The sequence below is a fragment of the Pagrus pagrus genome, assembly GCF_965226575.1.
Source record: "Pagrus pagrus genome assembly, chromosome: 19".
Lineage (NCBI taxonomy): Eukaryota > Metazoa > Chordata > Actinopteri > Spariformes > Sparidae > Pagrus > Pagrus pagrus.
In genome coordinates this window covers 9,658,165-9,679,007 of record NC_140203.1, presented here as the reverse complement: position 1 = coordinate 9,679,007, position 20,843 = coordinate 9,658,165, and the positions used below count along the sequence as shown (strand labels likewise).

The 20,843-nt window shown below is 47.6% G+C and overlaps 1 protein-coding gene across 1 annotated transcript; it reads right to left on the bottom strand.

The window, feature by feature from the left end:
- Nucleotides 1-1,062: 1,062 nt before the first annotated feature.
- smad7 (SMAD family member 7) lies at nt 1,063-19,975 on the bottom strand. The gene is made up of 4 exons (XM_084384126.1): nt 18,281-19,975; nt 17,311-17,364; nt 12,678-12,749; nt 1,063-1,970 (listed from the first exon to the last, which is right to left on the bottom strand). Exons 1-4 carry the CDS (start codon nt 18,744-18,746, stop codon nt 1,432-1,434), a joined length of 1,131 nt encoding a protein of 376 aa, XP_084240252.1. The 5' UTR covers nt 18,747-19,975; the 3' UTR covers nt 1,063-1,431.
- Between the last annotated feature and the right edge of the window lie 868 nt (nt 19,976-20,843).

Genomic DNA, 20,843 nt, shown 5'->3' with positions numbered 1-20,843 from the left:
AAAGCAAAACTCAGACTTTTCTAACAGTTTGCTTCAATTGCTTTTCAACTCGTTTATAAGAAATGGTTTCCGGTTCCACATACATGCTCCATTTCAGTCCTGCCTCCGCCACTGAGTCACTGTAACTAAATATGTTGTTTTGTCTCTCGTATCCTAAATAAAATTCAAGGTTTTTTCAAATCCCTGCCGAACAGAGCGGCGGGTGGGGGTTGCATGGCGTGGAAAGTGGGTCTTGTGAATGTAGGTCTTTGAGACAGTGTGTGTGGGTAAAGCAGGCTTACAGTAGTAATCCTCTTCACAGACACCCATCTGACTAGCAACAGGACGAGGCCCAGACAGACACATGCACGCACGCACACACACACAGACAGAACGGTTTTGTAAGAAGGAAATCCATTTTGTTTTGTCTTGTTTTTTAGAAATACAATAGGTCATAAATAGGTCAACGTCTCTAATCGCATACGCAAGCGGTCCCTGTAATATCTGACGTGCTGAAATGAAGTTGTAATCTTCCAGTATGTGGTCATTTCCTCAGGTGTGGCGCCGAATTCTCTGTGTGACTGTTTGATGCGTTACATTCCTTTGTTTAATCAGATATTACAATAAAGAGGCTCCTCCAGGAAGCCGGACCCTCTGTTGACTTTATTGGTTCCTGAAATTTGTCATTACTGCTTCCTGGCCGTGATGTCATCAGCCGGTTAATGACAGAGAGGAAGAGGGACATTCATCCCGAAATAACTCTGAAAAAACAGACAATTTTAAAAGGCGTAATGAGCCAGTAGGAACAGCGACAGTGAGTTATGACTCTGTCACAGTCTGACTCACTTTGTCTCGGAGGGAAATGCTTTTACAATCCACAACATGACATCAAGGTCCTCCAGTGGCACAAAGATAACCCATGTTGACTTTGGTAATAATGAAGCCACTATGTTCATCGCCAAAAATAAATGAGTAGGGTTTTAGAGAACTGACACGTGGATTGACTCAAGTAATTCAATCAGGAAAAACTGAATGAAACCAACACAAACCCAAAGATCAAAACATCGACTAGTAGACAAGATATCTTATTTGTATTTTTTTTTTTATTTTGGCATTTCTTTGTTTTGCATTTATATTAAGCAAAGTGCATCTTATTTTCTTTTTCTCATCAACACATTGCACAATACATAAATAATGATGCATATAAAACGTCTTCATATTTACAATTAATAATATATTTATATATAACATAAAATACATTTTTCGCTTCTTATTTTAATTAAATCTTAGTCATTTATTAAACAAAGTCCATCAGAATCTTATACTTTCTTCTTCTTCTTTTTAAACCTTTTCTTCTCTGTTTGAACCTCTGGAACAAAAAAAAAAAAGGAAAGTGGGTGTAGTCTGTTTGTGAGGGGGGGCAAAAGAGAGGCGAGGAGGCTGCTGCTGCTGCTATCGTGTGTTGAAAATGACTTCCAACCAGCAGGGGCAGCTGCTGATGAACTGTCTGGTGTAGCACTGTCCCCAGCCTTTCACAAAGCTTATCTGCACTGTGAAGCCCGTGCGAGGCTGCTGCGTGAACTCGTGGTCGTTGGGCCTCTGCAGGCTGCCGGCCTTGTCATAGTCAAAAGCTTTGATGGAGAAACCGGGGAACACCTTGTGCACCAGCAGCGTGCGCGAGTCCGGGTTGTCCAGTGTGGCCGACTTAATGAAGATGGGGTAGCAGCTGCGGTTATAGACCCACACCCCGTCTGGCTCACGCGTCAGCTGGATGCCATAGCCGATCTTGGCCCGCACCATCTGCACCAGCTGGGACTTGTTGTCAGAGCAGAGCTGGCCCAGGCAGAAGCCGTTCCCCTGAGGTAGATCATAGAAGATGTCCAGAGAGGGCTCCTGGACTGAGTAGAGGCGCCCGACGCGTGTCTTCTCCTCCCAGTATGCCACCACGCACCAATGGGCCCGATCGCCAGACTCCTGCAATGCCAGGGAATCTGAGGAAACACAGAGAGAAGGAGATGGTTAGACCAATGTGAAGATAAGATTACACTGGAGCATTAGTTGGTTAAATACAGAGATCAAGAAGTGAAGAAAAGGAGAGGAGGGGGGGAGGATGAGGCTAAAACATCGCTACTTCTTCCCAACTTCTTTTGGGAAATAAAGAGGATTTTCTTTAGTCAAGAGCCAAAACTAAACCGTCATCCTCAATTTCTGCCATACAGGAAAACTGTGTTGGAATTCCTGGATCTCAGACAAGAGAAGCAACTCAGAGACACTGACAGGCAAGTGTCCACACGCAGTACAATATTTGTCTAGGCATTAAATGCTTATCGTCTGTCTGGCTCGCTGTATTTTTGTAGCGGCGTGGCCAACAATGTAGTGACGTCAGCTGACTGCCCCGTCTCTGCAGCTCTCTGCCGGAGGAAATAAGAAACCATCCTTGAATTCACGCTCAAAAAGATACGAGGGACTTTCACGTGAACACATAAACCACTCCTGTCCACGGTGAAGCACATGGCGTTTCGCTGGCGAGCGAGGCAGGCCGTTAACTCTCCAACCCTGGTGTCTGAATCGTTGACAAGCTAGGCCTCTCCTGTCTAAAGTTTCCCCTGAGCGTAAAAGAAGTATAGCATTGGCCATGCTCCAGTTTCCAAACCCCCCCCCCTCCCTCTCCCGTCTCCCTTTAGTGTGCCTCCTGCGCCGTCCCTCTCCCCCCTTCATATCTCTATTCCACAGAAATCTGGCTCCCAGCTACTCCCAGCTAGAAAAGTAGGAGCCAGTCAGGCGCAAGGGAAATAGAGGGAGACAGAGAGAGCGCGAGAGGAAAGAAAGAGGGGGCGGGGTGGGGAAGAGAAGGAATGCTTTTCACATATTTTGACTGTAACTTTTGCAACTTTGCTTCCTCTCGTGCTTTTAGGGGTCGTCACCTAATTGCTTCTATCAACTGCTCAACAATCGTTTAAACTTCCTCTCCCCTCACACAAATCCAGCCCTTGATGAAAGACACATTCAAGAGCTACGAAAGCTCGAAATATATGAGGGAAAAAATTAACAGAGCCCCTTCTCAGAGCCATTTCAGTTCCCATCAGACCCCAGCCTCCCCCACAACCCCCACCCGCCTCCCTTCCTCGTTTCATCTGGCGGTAGCTGTGAATGTAACCGGTAATTTGGAAGGTCCCGTCTGAGACAAACTGCAACGTTAATGCGGCAGGATCTCTGCCGGCCCGAGCGGACTCACCGCGGCCTGTCATTAGCCTTCATTAGACGCAGGGAGAAGGGAGGGAGGGGAAGAAAAAGACAACACTGGGAGAAGAGAGACAGAAACAGAGGACGGGAGGGAGGCGGGGGGGGGAGAAAAACTGAAAGCATGCCTTCCATAAAACAAGAGGGGCTGTGTTCTTTGAAGTTGGTCAGAGCCGAGCCTCGGGGAGTTTATCGTAAATCCGTCCTCATGGGGTGCTGGGGGAAACTAAGTACCCAGCTATCTACCTTAGACTAAATGGGGGAAAAGAAGCATTTATCTTCGAGATAAGAGGCAGAAAGCGTCTTTTGTGTCTCAGGCCGATGTCAGACGGAGACTCCGATCCTGGCCAAGCTTTGCTCTCGGGTCTGCTTTGCATGTACGTACAGGAACGGAGCCAGGGTTGATAAGGAGAAAGATGCGTTGGACTTTTCTTAACAGCTGACAGAGGGCCTGCTCGTGGAGCTCACCTGTGGGGCCCTGTGTATGTGTGTGTGTGTGTGTATGTGTGTGTGTGTGTGTTTGTTATTGCTGAGAGAGACAGGGCCTGGCGTCAGAGGTCATTAGAGCGGCTGCCTGTCTGAGCCTGTCATTGCAGCCTGAAAACACCCTGCTATTCAGGACTACACTAACTGCCCCGCTTCCCCTCCCTCGTCGCCTCTCCTCTCTCTCTCTCTCCTCTCAGAAACTCAGACTGGCAGCGAGCGAGGAGCCGCAGAGAAGAGAGAAGAAGGGAGGGAAGGATAAAAGGAAAGGGTTGGAAACAGAGAGGAAAACAAGGATCAGCAAGTAAAGCAGTGGCGTAGGAAGGATTCAGACGCTTTTTCTTGTGTAGAAGTTGCAGTATTCCATGTAAAAATACTACATTACAAGTCCTGTCTTGGCAGAGAGAGAATAAAAAAGGAAAAATCCATAATCGGGCGATATATTCTGTTCCTAATGTGCATCCTACACTTCCCACAATGCAACTTGATAGCCAAAACTCCATGCCCAGGGTTTGCAACACATGCTTTTTTGTCACAATTTAGAGTAATCTCCCACACTTAACTCGGAAAATCGCGATGACATCACTATGACATCACCAGGAAGTTTTTCCTCAGACTTCGGGAAACTTTTTAGAAGTTAAAAATTAGCATGAAGAACCTCGAAAATCGATTAATTACGGGTACTTGGTTAGTCTCCAGCACTGCGGTCAAGTGATTTTAGGGCTTTTTCTGTCCAGCAGCTATCCTGAATTCCTCCCATTCCTCGGCAACAGTCAGATAAGAGGCCGACTGAAAGCTAATTTGAGAGGCTAAAAATAGTCACAGTCTTCTGTCCGGCCTGCAGGTAAACAAAAGCGAACTCTTTTCTGTTCAGTATGTCAGCAGAGAGAAAGCGAGACAGGCAGACTCCTCCATCTGCGGGGCTCAGCCTTGTGAGGTCTGTGTTCACAGCTTGTCCTGACAGCAGATGAGCTTACACCTCATGAGTAATGCTGCCGAACACGTAACCACACACACACACACACACACACACACACACACACATAAACACGCACGCTAATGTGAGTGGACCCTGTATCAACACACCTTGTTCCAAGTGCACGGCTCATTTAACTGAATTTTTAATTTTTAACACATTGTGTGTTTGCGTGCGAGGCGTCCGCCCGACACGCTCCTCGTGTTACACTCTGACACTATTTCAGGTGCTTGTCACATAGGTGTGTGTCAGACGGTGTCGTCAGAGTGTCTGCGCCGAGGCCGTCTGTCTTTAGAGCAGAGCAGAGCCGAGCGGTGCGTTTCCATCAGAACATTTACAGAGCTGTCCGTCTGTACATCTGTCTGCTTTTCTGGATGTCTGCCTATCGACGCATTAGTCCGTCTATCTGTCTGCCGCCCCCACCTGCTCGTCTGCTCTGCAGCCTTTCAGCCTGTGCGTCTCGGGCTTCTCCTCGCTGGAGATAAGCGGGCGGCCTCAGGCCATCTGTCACTCTGGCCTTTTCTGCTGCGCTCCAGTCAGTTTGTCTGCTGCTGGTCTGTCCCATGGGGGCTAACACGTAAACCCCCACCCAAAAAACAACAAAAAGACTTTCCCTGCTTTTCCAATATGAAGCAAAACACACTCCTGAGAGCTACATCATTGCCGGAGCAGACATCATGTGGTCATGGATGATAATAATGATAACAGGCCTTGTTAAAAGCGCTTGCAAGAAAGTGCAAGACGCAGCTGCTGAGAGCTAATGTGGATGTTAGCCATTAGCCACACTGTGCAAACAAAAACAGCATATTGCTCGCATGTTTTCGAGGTATTTAATGGATGATCAGCTTATGGTCTGCGAGGCAGGGGGTGGTGGCGGGGGACAGTAAATATCTGTGATTAAATAAAACCCTCTGTGCCATGCAAAATATTTAAACCACAGCACGGGGAGGGCAGATTCGGCGAGTAGACACACACTGCAGGCTCCCCTGTGGATTTTAATGGTCCGAGGTCTTAAAGAGTGGACGCCACGCTAGCTGAGACAATTGGACTTGGTTGAAGGGGGAGGGACGGCTGAGAGGAGGGAGGGCAGTGAGGGGGCAGCAGACTGGGTGCTTCTCTCAGGGCCAGTCTGGAAAGGTTAATCATTACCTCTGTCTGACTCCACACACACACACACACACACACACACACACACACACACACACACACACACACCAGGTCGCTACTATACCTAGGAGTCAACTCAGTCACAGAGTAACACGCCTACACCCTCATGCACACACACAGTTTTCAACCTTCACTCCTGGACACAACACTATCAACATCGGTAAATAGTGAGGAGGCTCCTGAGAACTGTCTCATATCGATCCCTGAGAGGCCTGTATGTCTGTGTGTGTGTGTGTGCGTGTGTGTGTGTGTGTCTCAGACGTGCTATGACCCTGTCGTCATCAGACACACACAGCAGCTCGAGGAGAGGAATGGGGAAGGCATGAAGGAAACAGCTCGAGGGGGAAAGGAAGGACTCTTCACGGTGCCTTATTTTCTAAGTCAACACCCTCTCTCAAGCCGGGGGAAAGTCTATTCCAAAGGTCAAGGGTCACCCTGGAGGCATTCCTTTTGTTCTCTCCCTGCCACGCTGTGCATGTTCAGCCTGTCTGTAATGAAAGCCTGTGCATTTCTCTCGCTGCGTTCACTAAAATATCTGGTCCCATTGATTATTATTGAGTTAATGTAAGCTAGAGTCCTCAGCGGCGGACGTGCTCACTTCATCGTCTACCATGGCGAGAAATTCGACGACCGGCGACCCCCTCAGAAACAGAAGGGTCAGCCGTTCTGTGCAGTGGAGTGGATTTTTTTCCCCCATTGAAATGACTTAGTCTGCTCGCAGAATGAATGTCACTGGTTAATCGTGAAGCAAGAGAATGCAAACCATGCAACTAAAATCTCATTAAATGAGACGTAATCATGTGATTTATAAGCTGGACTACATTGTCTGAAAATATTTCTTCCTCGTCTAAAACTAGTGCTTACATTACCCACAATGCAACTCAACTGCTGATAATTGGGTCGGAGATTTGGGTGCTTTATGAAAGATGCGGCTAATCTAGCCTAAAGGTGCTAGCAGGCTCCAGAAGTCTGGTAAACTTTGTAACTCACCACCCCCAAGGTTTCCTTCCTACATTACCCATTATGCAACTCGATCGCAGACAGTTCAGTCAGAGATCCGGGCGTGTTACGCTAGCAGCCGATTATGTAGCCTCAAGCTGCTAGCCTCAAACAGCTGAGGAGCTACAGAGGCCGTGTAAACTTCCCTCCACACCCACAGATATTCTTTTAAATGTTCGAACTTGTAGTCTTTTACGACATTTCACTTGAAAATATTTGTCAGACTTTGCTCCCTCTGGAGCCACAAAAGGCTTTATACAACTCATGTAAACAGACTTTGATGTGTAAAATCAGTACAGTGCAGTACTTTAAGATTAGTCACAACAGTGGCATCGTTTATCAAGCATTAAAATCATATTAAAAAGTGCAAAACTATTAAGAAGAAAGGACACACTGTTCAGCCCTAGTAGGCAGAGAAATAGGCCGACAGACAGATGGTGGTGGGTTCAGCAGCTAACAGAGGAAGTGCCTCTTTAGGGTGGCAGGTTATGTAAGAAGATGTAAAGTCCTTCCCCCCACTTCAGGAAACCTAAATAAGCCCTGATGGCAGGAAAACCGCACAGGGGAGTGGCACACAGTTTCGCTATCTGCAGATCTGACTCCTCGCAGAAACACAGATAGAGAGAACGAGTTGCAGACACGCTATCTCTAACATGAACCATCCGGCCACGGACGGGGAGACGATAAGGAGATGAAATGGCGCATGTTTTCCTAATGCCTCTGTCTACAGTGTAATTTTCTCTGAGTGGAAGTTTTCTGCTATAATTACACGAGCCACATGTCTTGATGCAGCTCAGGCGCAGTGTTTTTCTTTAGCTTGAGATAAAATAGAGGAATGTTTCATAATTAATTGGGCAGCATCTTCCATTTGGCTCCACATTATCGCAAAACGACAGCACGATTTGTCACTTTTTTTTCCCTTTCTACTGGACTTTTTCCTCAGTTTTATCCCTCTGTAACTCCTCCTTCCTACTCCTGCTGAGTTATTATTCCAACACTTCATCATGCTGACCCTCACACACACACACACACACACCACACACACACACACACAATGATCCCCTGCAGCCCAGATTTCCCAGGGTGACAGGACAAATAAACACAGACTAGTTGGACACACGGTGCCAGACAGGCTGTACTGATGTCATCAGCTCACTTTTGCAAACACACAAGTCAGGAGATCACTCGCAGGCTCCGTATCTCACACACACGGCGGCGCTACGGACAGATGGACAGACAAGCCGAAACAATCGCCCGCATTGTTGAGGCGCTAAAACACCGTGGGAACTAACTAATACAAAAGAGGCAGACAACCAGCAGAGCCAGTTGTGTTCAGCCTGGGCTTTTGTCGCGTTGTTGCTCTGTTATTAATAATTATCTACCTGTGCATGTCTGTGGTTATAACAGCAGCGTGGTGGGTGATGACAGAGATGTGGCTACTGACAGGCCCGAGATAAAAGGACACACTCAGCCCTCCAGTCTGAGTACACAACAGACAAACTGACTACATGAATGAGCAAGGCGGGAGGGTGGAGACAGCAAGACTGTGTGTCACACCAGAAATCTGACACACACACACACACACACACACACACACACACACACACACACAGGTTCACAGGAATGTGTCTCCACTTATTTCCATTTCCGTCTTTATCCTGCTAAAAAGGAGGGAGGGGTGGTGGTGGTTCTCCCTCCCTTCCTCTCTCTCCTCTTCCCTCTCTCTCTTTCATATCTTCATACATTGAGGTAATGTCAAAATCCACTTCCACAGAGTGACTGCAAACCAAAACAATGTTCATCTTGTTCTGGGCTTCCCTCCAGCTCTGGCTCGGAGCCAAATCTGCATAACCCTCCATTCAATCAACTGGCTACGCTAAGGTAGGCTAATGTTTTCAACCGTAAACGCAACAAATCTTCAGCGAAAACACCCAAACACACGCAAGCTGAGGCACACTTTCCCTCTATCCTCTCTTTTTCCTCCATTCTCCGCTGTCTCTGTGTGCTGTTTTTTCGATTTGTGCAGCATAATGACACAGGGTGGGGAACAGAGGACGGCCAAAACCAAAATTAAGTCCCTTGCCAAGAGGCGGCTTGGCTGCCGCGCAAGGAGAGGAAGTGGGGAGTAATGAGAGATCCTGGCCCGGCACGGAGCGGCCCGGCGCTGCTCTGCTCAACTCGCTGGCTGAACACACAGCCTCCAAATTACAGAGAACAGAGCAGAGCTGCCGGCCATCTCTCCCTCCACCCAAAGCCGCCATCTTCTCTCCCTCTTCATTCCTTCCTCTTTACTGTTCAGGCAAAACATTCAGCCAGAGCAGGTTTATGGCGAATAATCTATCTTTCTTCTATCTTTGTGCAAGTAAAACAAATTTACGATTACTTTCTTTCATTCTTTGTTTCGCTCTTTCCCTCTTTCTGGCTGGTGCACTCCAGTGTTTGCTTTCTGTCACGAAGAGGCCTCGACTGCCTCCCTGTCCGCTCGCCTTTTCCTCAAAGACATGAGGTCATATCCTGCGCAGCCCTTTCCTTTCCCCGCTAACCCAAACAAGGCAGGAATGCAGGGAGAGAGAAGACGAGGGAGACTGAGGGTGCTCTGTTTCTGACTCGAGCTGGAAGTCAGCTTCCAAAAAAAATCTTGAGATTGTGTTTAAACATTGGTGATAGGTGATTTAAACCTCACTTCCTGCGCAAAAAAAACAACAGACGGGCCTCTTCTCTCACCGGGATTCCACCAAAAATGGGCCGTTTCTTCGGGGCCCTCCGTGTGACGGCAGAACTAGTTTGATTTAATGAGCCGAGGTGCCAAGACTAAATTTAATCTCTGTCAGAGCCCCTGATGAAGGTTATACCTCCAGCCGATTCACTGGATGACTAATTGACTGACTGAAGGGCTGGCCGACTGTCTGTCGAGCGAGGTGACTGGCTGCTGGTATAAGAATACAGCTCAGCCTAAATTTAACCTGCAGTGGGAGGAAGCGCCTGTGTGACAGTCGGCCGTGCGCCAGGGCTCGCACCAGGTCATTCTATCTGCCTACCCGTTGTGTATGTGTTGGTGTATGTGTGTGTGTGAAAATGCGTGTGTGTGTGTACGTGTCACCACAGCCCAACTGGATCCTCTTACACACAAGCACTCCGGGTCAGTCCCCGATGGCACCAGTATGCACGCCACCGACATACGCACACTGATGCTACACATCCAATAAGGGCTAGGCACAACCAGACATCTATAACCCGCCGTCATCGAAGAGTACATTGGTATTGATCCTTTACTGGACTGATCAAAATGTATTCGAATCACCAATAATCAAAAACTATCAAAAAAGAACAGAGATCTGGCATTTAATGTTTGGTCGGAGTCATAATCCTGTGGATTTACCCTTTGATCAGATTGTACCAGACTCCATTTAAAATTTTTGCAATTCTAGACACAGTTGACATGTGAGAACATTTGGATTCTATTGTTAAGAAGGGAAAGAGGGAAAACCTGTCTAAATCTCTCAAAGTATTGTTTCGGCATCAGCACGAAAAACGCAGGTATTGTAGCAGCACTAGCACAGAAAGACTTTAAAATGATACCCAGCCCTCCTACACACACGTCCACACTCTGTCCCACAGCCTAAACTGCTGCCTTTTCAAGCTCAAGACAACTCTCCAAAAAAAACGTGACCTCTTTGAACTTGACAAGATGGACGCCGGGCTACGTGGCTGAGCTGCTCGTAAACAATCTAGTCTCTAACACGTTTAAATATTACTTAACACTCCACAGATTCGTAACCAGCAATCCAGCGGCCTCTTAACCCTGACCCGATCTCCTGTGACCAGATCTCTCTCTCTTGATCTCCCTCTCCCGGGTGAAGCAAAACCCCTGAGCTAAATCCCTCACCCCCGCTCGAACCAAGATCAGCACCCCAACACCCAGCTCCAGGCCTTCAGCCATCGACCTCCCCCTTCTCCTCTCCTCTCCTCTCCCTGCTCTGTTCCAAGCTGATGACGTGAGCCAGCGAGAGGAGCTTTGGAGCTGGTAGCCTGGCAGGCAGCCTAGTTTGCATTTGCGCTTGTCGCTGTCGCAGCTCGCTTAACTCCTTCCAGCCTGGATGGTCTTGGATTTTTCCAGAGAGAATAAGAAAGAAGGAAAGATGGGAGGAGGAGGGGGAGGAAGTCGTCTCTACCCTCGTCTCACCGGCCCCGTCTGAACCGTGTTTTTTTGGATGAATGAGGATTCTTATCTGCTTTACCAATTACACACTCACACACACACTCCAGCCTTTTCTAAAAGTCGACAAGCGCTTAATTATTCTACTGCAATGCATAAAAAGGAGTAACAGTACAACTCTTGCTGACTTCAAATCTTTGCCACCCTCCTTCCCTCAGAGCCACCCTCCTCTCTCTTCCTTCCTCCTCTCTGTAAATATGTCTGGAGAAGAACATAAAAAGGGCAGAGTGAGTGAATTAGAAGGTCAGCGGCGGGCCTCTGGGAGAGCCATGTTTCTTTTGTCAGGGCCCCAGAGGGAGGGAGCAAAGGAGGGAAGCAAGGAGTGAGGCGGGGAGGAGGGGAAGGAGCAGCCTTATTTTTTCTATTTTTTCGGGCCTTGCCAGGGAAATCATGAAGGCAGCGCTGCTCCGGCCATCCCTCTCTCCCGCCCCGGGGCCTTTCTACCTCTACTGCTTTTTACTGAGGAGGCCCATTCACTGGAACGCTGGCCGCCGCTGCCATGTCATCCTCGCCAGGAAGGAAAACAGGGGAGGAGGAGGAGGAGGAGGGTAGTGTGTACGCCTCGCAGGAGTAAGGGAGGGAGCGTGGGGCGCCTGTAAAGACTCCAGTTCTTGGGTTTCACAGTTTGAACCGGGTCTAAAATGTGTCTTTAGTTAATGCACACAGGGAGGACTTCAGTGTCCATCTGAAGGTGTGGAGGAGGGGGGAAAAGAGGAGATGGATTTTTAGTTCCTCTGTTCTTGTAAGCACTGCTGCAATCTCTTCCCCCATCTAAGGACACACACACACAAATGCATGCATGCAAGCAAGCAGGCTAACCCCCACACTCCCCTACCACTAAACAAAGGAGGGGGGAAAATGGGCAGCCAACACCAACTGACATAAAACAGGCTTTAAAGGCCCAGTAATGAGAACCATCTGAGGCTGAGGAAAGCAGAGAGCAGCACGGAGCAATCTGAGAGCAAACTCCTTCTCTCGTGAACACCATCTTACTCTGTAGCCTGCGGACAGGGCGCCGGGTAAGGAAGGCAACGCTGCCAAAGGGGATTATGGGAGAAAAGCCGAGGAAGCCTGAAACACGTCCTGCATGAGAGATGGAAGGAAGAAAGGCGCCTGTGTCTCTCTCTTATCCACACACGGCGAGCCCAGAGGAGAGTCCACAAAGACGTCCCCTGTACGCACAAACACACCCAAACAAACACTCGCATGTCAGCCGAGAAGCCTCTCTCTCTGCCTTCTTCTTTCCTCCCCCACAATGCCGCACGCACAGAGCATATTCTTTCTCCAAACAACGGTTTCGACGTGTTTGTCTTCCATTACAACATAACACGGAAAGGGATGAGAGGGAACAGGGAGAGGAAGAGGAGAAGAGAGGAGCGTTGTTCAAAGAGCCAGGAGGGAGGAATTTATGTGGATGTGGGAGAAATACACCACCCTCCTTCACTTCACTGGCTTTTTTTTTTTTTATTACAGAGGGGAAGCAGGGGCCCCCACAATCACTGCCTCATCATCACAAGTATGGTTGTTGGGAGGAATGCGCAGGAGAAGCTCAAGAAAACAGGACGAAGGGGAATAAAAAGACAAGAAAATGGGAATGGTATTGGTTGGAATATTTACCTGAAAGCCCCACAGGGGCCGAGTATGTCGTTCCCCCAGTCTCACTGGATGAAGGTCCAGAGTCTGGAGAATCTAACAGAGACAGAGAGAGACACTTTGAATTAGCACTGTGTGTGTTCCTGTGTGTGTGTGTGTGTGTGTGTGTTTGTGTAGAGAAGGCAAAGCAGCAGCTGTGAGACCGTCAATCACTCCAGTGAAATCAATGCCTAATGAAGACGCTGACGACGACGCTCACACCCTCGCGCGCACACACACACACACACACACACACACACACTCACACACACACACACAGAGGACTTACAGAGGAGAGTTTCTTACACCCCTGATAATCCCCCATAATCCACTGCTTCAGGAGGAACGTTAGCCTCGCATCTCAGCTCAGAAAAGCTGCCGATCGGGATGGAGATGTCTTCGTTCTGGCTAATGACTGAGGCGAGGGTTTAGGCTGGCGATGTCTGATCGCTGCTCAATAACAGATCCAATATTGCATGACTGTGAGAGATTCAAACTCAGCTGATAATTGTCTCTTTGATTCCTGTTCCTGCCTTTCTCTCTAAAAGGACAGAGAAAAGCTGAAAAATATGCACAAATTTGATGTGTTCAAGCTGAATCGGAAATCTGAGCATTCACACAACAACACCATAAGTTATGTGTGTGTTTGTGTGCTCCGAGGGGCCCTTAAAGCTGTAAATTTTCTTAACAGGCAGACAAGAGAGAGAAAAACCACTCATTCTCTCCCTCTCTTTTGCATTTGAATGCTGAACTCCGGCTAAGACTCGTAATGTCGACTAGTTTCAACATGACACCTGAATGGAGCTTTAACAAAACCGCTGTGTGTGTTGAGCGGAGCAGCACACCGCTGGGAGCAGGCTAGCTTTGCTGCAGAGCTACTGCTGCTGCTGCTGCTGGTAGCTCGGTATTCACTAATGATACATTCCTCTCGCTGCACGTCAACGCTGCGCTACACCTACTATCCACTGAAGCATAGTGTGCGGCAGTGGTCACCTCCACTCTGACTTGAATTGCGGCTCTGAAGTGTAGTTTTTTCTGATGGTTGTACATTACTGTGGCTAAAAAAAGCAGTTGTTCTGATTTGAAGTTCAGGGTTTGTACAGATTTTTTCAGTTCTTTTTCAAGCACTTTCAAGGTACCTAAACCAAAACTTCCCAGACTTTTGAAGCCTTAATCGTCACATCGTAATTGTTATAAATGCATTGCTGAAAAATAATTTCACTGATTTCCTTTATACCCACAGCAATCAGTGTATATTGTCACTTTGTTTATGTTCTAACCTGTTTTTGTTGGTTTGTTACCAGGATTACACAAAAACTACTGAGTGGATTTCCACAAAACTTGGATACAGGATGGGATTCTTGCCAGAATAGACCCCATTGACTCTTGGTGCGGATCCGAATAACAAGACATATCCGGGAAATTTTCCTTAATATAGGGTGTTTTTCAACATTGAATTAAAGGAGAATGTTGGGCCTTGGCGGAGGTATGCACTCTACTGAGTGCCATTCTAGTGTCAACTTTGGTTGAATGTTTTGATCAAAGCTAGGAGACAACAAACAGATGCGACGACTTGGTTGTTTCATTTCAAATATTAAAAGGTTTTTTTTGGTTAACATGAGCGATTGCGTCAACACCAGACTTCATTTAAAAATCGAACGTTTTTTTAGGGGTTATATTCAAATTCAAGCTAAATAAAGCTTTTTCGAAACTTTCAAGACTTTGTGCGAACCCTGAGTTTATTGCAACATCTAAAGTGGCTGTAAACTGAAGAAATGCAGTGACTAGTGCATTCAGTATGCTTTTAATCCACACATGGCGAAGCTGAGGGGAAGGAGGATGGTATTTTTGCTGAATACTTCCACTCTCCGGCTCATTGGCCTCCTGTTTGAGCTGCAGTAGCTATGAAGTAATAAAGAAACAGCGACCAGAGCCCTCCTCCCAGCCTGCCACCCGTCCGGACGTGGACCGTGCCGCTGTGGTCGCGGTAACGAGATGCACGGGCATAGCCCAGCCTGCCTCGCTTTCATTGGCTGCCAGCAGCCTTGCCCTGGTCTCCCGGGCAACAGTTCACAGCTGACCACAGGGCTGAGGGGGCATCAGAGAGAGAGGGAGCCAAACAGTGTGTGATTTATATTCCCAAGAGCTGAAACAAGGTAGCGTTTTACGTCTCGGCTGCTTTCATATTGACCGCTGCTGCTGGAGCGGACAGGCAGCCTGACACATATAACCCCACTTCCTGCTCGCTGGAATCATAAAACCATCATCATAAAATCCATCGCTCTTCCGCTTCATGCAGATTTTTACAGCGTCTGATTGCCTTCTAAAAGTTAACTATGCAGATTTTCTGAATGTCAGGATGATTTAAACGGCCTAATATGAAGCAAATACAGAGAGTAATATGGAAAAGTGTAATAGCCTCCAGTAATGGGAAGGTTGATGATTGACAGCTCCCCGAGGCCCTTGGGGAAAAACCCCTGTCTTTCTGCATGATAAGCTCATCTGTCGTGTGTGTGTGTGTGTGTGTGTGCCCTCCAGCCTGCTCCATTGTCCTATTAATATATGTTGTCTTTCAGCCTCCCTCACCAATACAGACTCGCAGACTGACAGAGTCGCCTTTGATTAACCACAACTCGCAGCTGCACTGACTGAATTCTACGAAATGAGGAAATGGCGTGGCAGGTGAGGTACAGTCTGCTGAAATTTTACTTTGTTCTGTTCTCTTTGGCACCATTTAATTCCCACACAGCCGAACCGATTTGGTCTGAGTGGGGAAACAGGGTGGTAACATGACTTGTGTAACCATTTCTTTTGTCCATATCCGGCTTGCATTTCCTATTTACCTTCTTGTTTCCGCTCAACGCTGGAATGTTTCCAACTGAACTCGTACAAAGACGCTAAACCCTGAGACGCAGGGAGAAGGCTGAAGAGGATGTCACTGTTGACGTTAAGTTCACCCAAAAATGAAAATTCAGTAATTATCTGTTCACCCCCGTTACGATGGAAGGTCGGGTGTAGTTTTGTAGTCCAAAAAACATTTCTGGAGCTAATAGATGGGGACATGTTTTAAAACATTAAAAAACATGAAATGGCTCCATAGATCTCGCCTGGCGTATTCCGAGTCTCCAGAAGCTCTGAGATCTGAAACTGGCTTTAAAAAATGTTATTTAAACCTTCTACACACGGTCAAGCTCGTGCAGAGATTGACCATGTATTTTGGCTTAAAAAGGGTGTAAATAACTTCTTTTCCAAAAACATTTGGCACCTCGGGGCTTCCTGAGATTCGGACTATGCCGGACGAGCTGTGGGAAGCCATTCAACGTTTTCTTTTGGCTGTTTTTGAAACGAGTCCCCATCTACTTCAGTTGTTTAGGAGAAGGCTGCAACGCTGTTTTGCTGTGAAGCTCCAGAAATGTTTTATGGACTACAAGAATTCATCTGACTTCCCATAAGAGATAACGACTGAATTTTAGTTTTTGGGTGAACTTGTCCTTTAATTCAGCTTTCCAGGTAAGGCCTGCTAAATAAAGACGAGAGAGAGAGAGTCGGGAGGGCTTTGAAGAACCACAGCTGCAGCTGCAATGACTTCCTATTGTTTCCACTCACTGAAAGCCACTTTCTCCTTCTCCTGACTAACTGGCCGGCTGCTCGGCTGACCGCTCATTGTTCAACTCGGAGCTTTTCCTGCACTGACAGGGTGAAAATGAGCAAAGGAGCGAGGGGAGAGGTTGAGGAAATTAAAAAACGGCGGGTCTTAAAAGTCCTGCACCCAGACTACGCATTTATATCTCTGTCACCCTCTCTGTGACTCAAGCGGAGCTCCCCCGGTCTCGCACCATTCTGGTTACAGCCTGAAATCTAACACACTTCAAAACCGACTTAATAGGCGATGACATAACCTGGTGCCACTTTCTGGCACCGGGGGGAATAGGATGACAACCACGGAGAAAAACAATTAAGCAAGAAGACCAAAGAAGAAATGAAACAGGGCATGCATTAATAAATACTCTCTCCTGGTCTCTAAAACAAACGCAACCAAACAGAAGATGTGGGACGGTGACACACTCCCACACACACACACACACACATAAACACACAAGTCCTCAACCTTAATCTGTTGATTAATTCAGCTGATAAAGACCGGCCGGCTCCAGAGACGCCGCTGTCTGTGCCGCGATTCACAATAGATAGATGGACACACAAACAAACACCTCCCCCTCTTCCCACACACACACACACACACACACACACACACACACACACACACACGCGCACACACACACACACTGCCCCTGGTGACATGCCAGTCAGTCTATAGCTGGTATCTCAACTTTGTGCTGCTTTGCCCTGGCTGCCAGCCATGGTAGAGCTGCCCAGCCAGCCAGGCGTGCCACTCCACTGCTATCATAAATCACAACATAACATGGAGCTGTTTCCTACACACACACACACACACACACACACACACACACACACACACACTGCAGGGGTAATGTGCATTGTACTGTCAGGCGCATAAACATTCACGACTACAAGATGGCCTTTACAGATGTGCATGTTTTGCAAAACAAACAAGACAGTAAAATAATGTGTGTGTTTGTGTAAATATGGAGCTCACCTGGTGGTTTAAGATAGTCCATGGGATAGCGTGAATATGGAGGAGGAGGGGACTCTGCATGGAGGAGGGAGGAAAACAAAAAGCAGAGCATGAGAGGAAGAAAAAAAAAACAAGAGAGAGAGATCTAAACTTTATGATAAGAGTTGTCATTCTTCTGGGGAAAGGTTTTGTCTGTCAGCTCAGCCTGGAGAGAGAGGGAGACAGAGAGAGAGAGAGAGAGACAGAGAGAGAGAGAGAGAGACAGAGAGAGAGAGAGAGGCAGGCAGGCAGTGAGTCCGGCCGGGCGGCTATTGCCTTTCATTGGCAGGCAGATAAACAGGGGGCCGCCTGGCGCCAGGAGGGCCACTATCAGCGTCTAGGACAAACTGAGATACGGGCCTCTTTTGGCCCGGGACGCCAAGCAAGCAAGCACACACACACACACACACACACACACACACACACAGAAAGAGAGAGAGAGGCCCTGGAAACTACACCGTGGAAAGACTGTAAAGCCCGGGATGAGTCGCTTTGCACTTTGGAAATGCCAATTGTGAAATGCTGAAACACCAGATGGGCAGTTTGTTCTGAATCTTGCGATAAATTGGCCCAAAAAAAATTGACATTAAAGACACAAACCATTATGCACAAATATGTAAAAGATCCGAGGTGTGCCCGATTCAAGATGTAATGTCTCCTTCTTCTCTTGGCACGCGTTCAACATCGGTCAAGTTTGACCTTATGGAAACACAAGGCGACTGTGCCAAGAGAGGTGATGTCATTTGAATTAGGCTAATTATCCCTTTAAGAGTCTAGTAATGCTTTGACACAATGACACGGTGTCTGAATTTGTTCTTGATTTAAAAAAAAGAAAAAAGAAAATGAGGCCCCACCACCAGAGAATTCAACGCAATTTCAGAACTTTTTGAATGTGTGTGTGTGTGTGTTATGTGTGTGTGGAAGATGAGGTTATTAGAAAAATCCAGCTCACCGAGTTCACAAAGTCTGCTCATGTGGTGCGGGTTGCAGCAAACGAGCTCTGGGTTGATTTTCCCGTAGGATTCACAGCAAGACAGCCTCTTGAGCTCCGAGGAATGCCTGAGGTCCGGCCACCTGAACACTTTGTAGAGCAGCATGGGGAGAGAGTAAGACTGTTGACCCACTTTGGCGTCCACTTTGCTGGGCAGGAGCAAGCAGGGGCTTCGGGCTCCCCCCTTGGACTCCACCGCCTGCAAAAGCACCTCTAATTGTTTCTCTTTGATCTTTTTCAGTATCGAGTGGGTCAACGCCTTCAATTCAGCCTCCGACCCGGCGTTGGACTTGGCCACCTTTGTCGTTTTGCCCATGCAGCAGCCCCCGGAGCCATGCGTCCCTCTATCCGCCTCCCCGTCGCCCTCCACGGGCGCACGGCTCCTCCAGAGTCGCCGGACGAGCCCCGATCGTTTGGTCCTAAACATGCGGGACGAAAAGAGGGTTCCCCGGCTAAAAAACGAGCATGGTGTCCGCAAATCATGAAGATTCCGGGATCCGAGTCCAGGCAATGACAAGCAGCCTGAGAAGATACGGTGGAAAAACTGGGTGCTGGATAAGCAGAGGAAATCTGTAGCATGCGCCAGTCTCTGCTGCCGTCTCCTGCACGCTTGATCTACGAAAAGCAGTCGAGGTTCGCGGGACAGTCAGCTCGTCCTCCGGGGGTAGACAACCATCACCTCCAGGGGGTTTAAGACCAGCCTATGATAAAAAAGAATCGCACAGCTTATTCTACGCGTCTACAGCAGCGCAGCAGCATGTAGCCTCAATGTGGCACAATTATTCACTTGGTGATGTGCAGCCGAGCGCCGTGAGCTGACCCCCTTTTCAAGCGCGCTCCGAGACGGTTTTTCTCAGCACACAAACACAGTCAAAACATGTTTCTGTCTGCGCGCATTAGCTGCGGAGGAAAGCAGACAAGCTGGGGCCTAATTACGCCTCAACGCTGTCACAATTATCCCGTGAAAACCGAAGCTGGCCGCCGTGTCTTCAAGAGCATTAATCCAACAAAATCCTTGATCCGACTGCGCAGAGGAGCGCTCTCCACCAGGCGTGCGGAGGCTTTTCTTTTTCAATGTGTTTTTATTATTTCTTTATCCGTTATCGTCTAAATATGCAGAGGATGTGGTTCTTGCTGGCTCGTCCGAAGAGCCAGGGAGCAAATCCAGGAGCGAATCTCTCGTTTGTTGAGTTGAGAGGAGGGAGAGAGCTGAGAGAGAGAGCGAGAGAGAGCGAGCGAGAGAGAGAGAGACCCTCGGGTTGTACGTCCACGCAACCGAGCCCTCCTCGTAACCTATTTCAGCAGGCGAATCCCTCTCGGATAAAATAATCCAACCTCGTATCTCTCGCACGAAGTTTCCGTGTCTGAGTGTGGCGAGAAGGAAAGCGAGCCGACGAGTGATCTCGAGGGGGGGGTTGAGCGAGCGGCTCTCTGTCTGTAAATGAGGCGGATGGTTTGGGTGCCCTTGCTCTCCGTCTCCAGTCTCCAGTGCGCATTGACGCGCCCGGTCACGTGTGTGTCTAGACACCCTGTCGCTTAAAAGAAATGTGATTGTGTTGCGCAAACAACAGATGAAGCGGAGCCCACAGCGCACACTCACTCACTCGCTCGCGCACGCGCGCGCACACATACGCACATGAAAAGTAGTAACAAAAAAAAAACGGGAAAGTAACGTTGACGTTTGTCACGAGAAGTCGAGGGGAGAAGGAGGGCGAGGTTGGGCCAAAAGATACGAACTCCCAAGTTGTTTCTGTTTAACTTGTAAATGTGAAATAAAAGGTCAAATTAAATTAAAAAAATATATCTTTTGTGCTTCTTTTCAATGCGTTTGCTTTACTCAGCGTGATCAGATGGCATGGAAATTAAGAAAAAGCCCCAAATATTTTTTTTAAATCGCATTTTTGTCAATTTTAGAGCTATAAATGCCTGATCCCTGCGTTTAATCAGTGTTTTAACAGCAGTCTGTTCATATTAAAGAAGGCACATGTGATAAAAGTTTATAACAGAGGAGCTACACAACACTCACACTGATGTATGGTGCTAAAATGCTCAAATAAAACATTTCCTTTTTGTAATATTGATCTATCAGGATAGTTTCCCCTGCTTCCACTGAGCGATTTCACCCCGATTTGAGCCTTTCAGGCAACATGCGCCACCATTAACCACCAACAACCAAAAAGCTGTTCAGGTTTTTAGTTAAACCTCATTTGGGTTGTGTTTTTTTAAGAACTATATTTGTATTTTAAAGTGTGTTTGTTGTGTTAGCTCTCTTTCCTTTTTATAATTGTTTGTGTTTCCTATATTGACTGTCTTTCCCCATGGAGTGGCAACACCTTGTTTGTTCCTGCACATTCAAATAATAATAATTATAATAATAATGATAATAAAGAAGAAGAAAGAGCAGTATGTGGGGTCTTCTACCAAAATGCGAGGCAGGAGAGAGAGAGAGAGAGAGAGAGAGAGAGAGGATGTGTGCCTGTGAGACTAAACTCAGGGCGTAGAAGAAAGGCGCCATCATGTCCGA